The sequence below is a fragment of the Halyomorpha halys genome, unplaced genomic scaffold, assembly GCF_000696795.3.
Source record: "Halyomorpha halys isolate HHAL.00 unplaced genomic scaffold, Hhal_1.1 Scaffold426.1, whole genome shotgun sequence".
Lineage (NCBI taxonomy): Eukaryota > Metazoa > Arthropoda > Insecta > Hemiptera > Pentatomidae > Halyomorpha > Halyomorpha halys.
Genome location: NW_027108013.1, coordinates 126,585 through 132,204, shown reverse-complemented (window position 1 = coordinate 132,204; position 5,620 = coordinate 126,585). Strand labels below are relative to the sequence as shown.

The 5,620-nt window shown below is 28.6% G+C and overlaps 1 protein-coding gene across 4 annotated transcripts in view; it reads right to left on the bottom strand.

Moving 5' to 3' along the window:
* The window catches only part of LOC106682591 (protein bric-a-brac 2), a 59,137-nt gene that overhangs the window by 20,238 nt on the left and 33,279 nt on the right, over positions 1 to 5,620 (bottom strand). Inside the window, exon 6 of one of the 4 annotated variants that reach the window (XM_014423534.3) lies at positions 3,507 to 4,878. The exons of the other annotated variants lie outside the window; for them this stretch is intronic. Within the exon in view, the coding sequence (XP_014279020.1) occupies positions 4,721 to 4,878 (158 nt within the window). The 3' untranslated portion in view covers positions 3,507 to 4,720. Of the gene's footprint in view, positions 1 to 3,506; positions 4,879 to 5,620 lie in introns of those variants that run through there. 4 annotated transcript variants of the gene reach the window in all.

Below are 5,620 nucleotides of genomic sequence, written 5' to 3'. Positions count from 1 at the left end.
TTATTTGTGTTTCATTGACCGCACCCCCAACCATCTTCTCCTCATTTATGAATGATTTAGTAACATTTGAAAAAAGCATGCTAATTTCACTCAAGATCTGAAATATTGTTTAAGTTTCTACAAAAGCAAACTTTTTAATTAACAAATGAAGGTTTCGGTTAGCATTCGATGTATAGAATAAAAATTTAATTTTTGGAAAATAAACATACAAAAAAATTTATTTTTTGATCTTTTTTTAAAAAACAAAAACAAATACTGACAAGAACAATCAATCATAAAATTGCCAGTTCACACAAGGTATTCTATATCAAAATAATTCAAGTGAATTTCGTGAAGTAATAAACCTAAGAAATTATAAATATTGGAATAAATAAATTATTTTGCCCAGCTAATGCACTGCAAGAGTGTGTGTGCTCTTTATTCGGCATATGCCTCCCGACGCTTTGCTTTGCCTATCCTAAATGTTTTTATTTTAAATCCACTTGTGTGAACCAAATAACCTAACATTGATAATGGTCTCATATATAACCCCATGATTTCGTTTTTCATATGTTTTTTGACAGTCATATCATTATACTTCAATAAAAAAAATTTAAAACTAATACTATATAATATTATGTAAAATAAGAGTAACTTAATAATAAAAATACTTACCAGTATGAAGTTTCCAGCAAAATAAGTTTACCTTTAATAAATTAAAAATATGTGATGATAATAATTATTTCATTGCATTTTTATTATGATCTTTACTAAAAGGTTCACACTCAAAAATTCACTCTTTTATTGATGAAACCTACCCACCGGTTATAAATAAAAACTGAATTCAATATATATTATAGCCTTAATGGCTCGGTCACAGAGAATTAAGTCCAGTCCATCTCCCACTCATAGAAATAGTTATATTCGGGAACAATGGAAGAAATCTACAATACAACCTCAGAATCCTACAAGAAATGCAGCTGTTAAAACATATAGACAGTAATGAGAATATGAAGAAACAGCAGACTAAATAATATTACTAAAGGAAGAGAAGCTGGAGCACGTTAGAGATTTTTTAAGTACCTGAGGACCCACCTTAACGAAAACGGCTGGATAGAAGTCTTCTGAGAAAGAAAGAACTTAGCTGGCAAATTCTTTTATTCACTCAAGGATGGTTTCTTGGGAAAGACAGAACTATTAGAAAAGCAGTATATAAGACATAGAAGCCAAATCCTAGCAATAGAAATGAGGTACCTAGGGAGGATATAGGAGAAAACACAAAGCAATGAAGTCAAGAATACTACAATAAGAAGTAATCTGGAAGCGAAAATGGATGCTTGGCATTTCAGAAGTCAACTGTTTTTTAATATTTATTTCATATTTTCCCCTTATACTTTCATTTATCACTTTATATTTAATGTTTACTATCCAACTTATATCTTTCATATTTTTATTTATATATTTTCTATGTTTTATGTCCATCTGATACTTATCTTACATTTAGTAATAACAGTATTTATTTATTTACATAAACACATTTATTATAGCTTTATTTACATTTAATGGAAATTGCTGATTGACCGTGTGTATCAATAAATGGTATTTGGTCCAAGTGCAGTCAAATAAAACTCAAATCGTAAATTGGTGTACTATTTTTATTTGAGCCAACTTTTCGCCCCACTTTGCAGGGCTAAAAAAGATACAAACACTTGATATAAGTACAAAAAAATAAGTGAAAAATAACAAGGGTATACATTGAAATGTAAAATTTAATAAGAAAAATTAAAGGTTATAAACAATAAATGAAAATAGTAATAATAACAGATAAAGAAAAGAAATATTAAAGAAAGTACAAATTAAGTTTTCATTTATTGTTTATAACCTTTAATATTTCTTATTAAATTTTACATTTCAATGTATACCCTTGTTATTTTCCACTTATTTTTTGTACTTATATCAGGTGTTTGTATCTTTTTTAGCCCTGCAAAGTGGGGCGAAATGTTGGTTCATCTAGAAATAGTACACCAATTTACTATTTGTGTTTTATTTGACCGCACTCAGACCAAATACCATTTATATTTACATATACTTTTTCTTTATATATAGGGTGTTTTTTTGAGCCCGATAGAACTTGAAATTGTAAAAAATAACACAAAAAATTAAATTGTTATCAAAATTTTTTTTTTATTCGAAAGATCAATACGTGACATTAACATTTGAAAATGATTTCGGGCATATGGGCACCGCGGCTGTTCTTGACGAAGCGCATTCTGGACGTCCAATTTTGGCCGTATGTCACGAATAACACGAACAATGCTGGCCTCCAAGGCGTCAATTGTTGCTGGTTTATCAGCATAAACCAGTGACTTCACGTAGCCCCACAGGAAATAATCGAGAGGTGTCAAATCGCACGACCATATGCGGCAATTTTGCTTATTAACAAACCCGTTAAGCCAAAAATGCGCCTCATCGCTGAACACAATTTTACAGCATGCGCTTCGTCAAGAACAGCCGCGGTGCCCATATGCCCGAAATCATTTTCAAATGTCAATGTCACGTATTGATCTTTCGAATAAAAAAAAAATTTTGATTACAATTTAATTTTTTGTGTTATTTTTTACAATTTCAAGTTCTATCGGGCTTAAAAAAACACCCTATATATGTATATAGACCTTACTTTCTAAAGGAGTAATAAAGTCTTTAATGGGGACTATCCGTACTTTGGTTTACTGAGACTTCGCTTTTCTTCATCTTCCAGTATAATCTGTCTAACTATCTAACTGTATAACTAAGAGTTAAATAAGTAAAAGATATAAACAGATAAAACAAAAACAAGGTTAGAGGCTGTTAACTCACCCCACTTTCTATCAAATAATTTAATTTAGAAAAGAGTGAATTTTGAGTGTCAATCCAACGGTCATAATGGTGTTCAATACAATCATGGCTACTTGAACACATCTAGCAAACTGGACCAAACTTCATAGAAAAATAAATATTTCAATATATGAAACCAAATTATTTAAATGGCATCCATAATACTTAAATAATAATAATATCAGAAATAATTATAAAATGTTTACCTCCAATTATTTTTTATCGTTGAATTATAATGTTATTTTATTTTCTACAATAATACAAACTACTAGTACAATATCAAATATAGAATCTCTTTCCCTTCATCTAACAAGATGAAAAGTGAAAATGTAAAAACAATAATCAATACATACACTCGCACACAAAAAGTGAAAATTAATAAAAAATTAAAATAAATTTACTTCAACAAAAAACAAAACTAATAATAATTAAAATAAAAAAAAAGAAGATAAAAACAAAATGGCATGTTAACTTGGTAAAACTAAATTGTTTTGTGAAAATAAAAACATAAATAATAAAAATAAACAAAGAAAAATAAATAGAAAGATAATAAAATATGGAAACAAATAATAAAAACTTTTATTGAAGCAACCAACTTTATTCATAGACAAGAGATCCTTAAAGGCAATGCCTTGAATTTAAATAATTGCTCAGAGTAAAAATCAGTAAAAAATTTTCAACAACATAAATTAAATGCATAACAATCAACAAACAAATATTAGATATTTTTTATAAGTTATTTACAATTTATCTTATCGTACCACTACGTTCATATATAACATTATACATTTTCAACATATTCATCGATGTTGTCTATAAAAAAAAATTAAAAGGTATCCGATTCTAGATAATACCCAGAATCTGAAATGAGAAATACTGACATCAATTGTCCAGAAATCTCTCAACCTTTAATAATAAATTATAAATATCTTTATTATTGTAAGAAACAGAGACCGGATTTTTATAAAGTAAAAAAAAATAAAATATACAATAACTATTATAAATGAGGAAGCTCCCAAATATCTAGTAAAATTTGGTATTAATGTGTAGTGGATAAATCAATATATGATAGTTTAAGTGAGCCAAGAAGGCTGTGGAAGTGAGAGTGGAAAGGCAAAAGGATTCAGAGTTCGGTGAAAAAAGGAGAAGTTTCCTCAGAACATGTGCAGGTAGCAGACAGGACAGAAGGTAAAGTGCTAGAGAGACATACAAGGTAGAATATGAGAGTTTTATATTTGTGAAAGGAGAAATAGTGTTGCCATGGACAGGTGAAGAGTTAGTTTTCATCCCTGATATGGAAGACAGTGCAAAAGGTAATCCGTTGTGAATAATTGTAAAGGTCGCTAAAGCAGAGTTTATTTAATTCAGTTTGTATCCTCAGATAAAACAAGGATTATTCCCAACAATAACTTGCGAAATCACCCTCAAGAAAACTGAAAATCATTGTATTTCTATATTGTGTTTATTTTTATGTAAACAAATGTTTTTCTAAGAATTCCAACTCATACATTTATTACAAATATCAATGCATTATAAAAACAACATAATAAATCATATGAAACCTTTTTATTTTTCTCATAAATTACAATAGAGCCTCGCAAAATCGTCCTTGATTGCAGAAGAGGATATGTCAGAATAGTGGAAAGGTAGGCTAACCCACAGATCCGCCGGAAAGACCCAAGTTGATATAACAAATGACCATAAATAGTCTGTCATTGTCTGTGCCGCAGTATATTTTATATAAAAAGTACAAACAACTTATATTTTTAGGTAAAATAGACACATTATTTTTGGCCCTTGAAGTACTAATTTTAATAATTTTCAATGGTAGTTTACATAATTTTCATTTTTGGTTCATTGGCATATTTTACCTAAATATGTAATAAAAATGTATGTTAACTAATATGTTTCGTACAAGGCCATATACTCTTGAGAGCATGTAGCATGTTTCACAAGGTAAATATGGGAAAGAATAAGGAAAAAAAAAATTGTGAGTCTTAGGATTGGCCGACAGAAGTGAAACATCTGGAAATAAAATAATTAATGCATTAAAATCTCATTTATGCAATTTCTCTTAAAGCTTAAGGTAGAAAATATTAGTTCCATAATAATAATGATAATTAGAATCGAACAGCTATTTCTTAAGTCAATTCTAGCAGAATTGTTTATATTTAATAGGAGACTATGATATAAAAGGAATCGCTCAATCAGACCAGCAATGCTGGGATTGTTAACATCGTCAAAAGCTCCTACTATCAAATAAAAATATAAAAATTTTCCAGTTAGAATTTACAAGCGTTGGTAACGTACTCCCAACACTTCCTTTTCACCTCGTGTCACGCAATCAATTTACTCCAATAGACTTTTTTGTAGTTATAAAACATTGAAAAAGAAGTTTCACAAAACAAAAAATTTTAAAAATGATTGTTTTGTTTATTGAGTTTTTTTCTCTCCCAATATGCAGAGAGGGGAAAAAGAGAAAAATAATTAAAAAATTAATTGGTAGTGGTATTAGCTGCTCAATTTTAGGATTTTGGCAATAGCATATTCATATTTGGATCTACACATAGACCCAAAGAACAAATTGTTTTCTGAAACCACTCTGTTTTTCATTTTAAGAAAAATTAAAATGAAATGCAATAAAATATATACTTTAAAATTTCATTTCACAAAATTCGAAAAAAAAAAAAAAAAAAAAAAAAAAAAAAAACTAAAAAATGCATCGCTTCTCGTTAGGAGAGGGTATTTCAATTTAATTAACATTTTT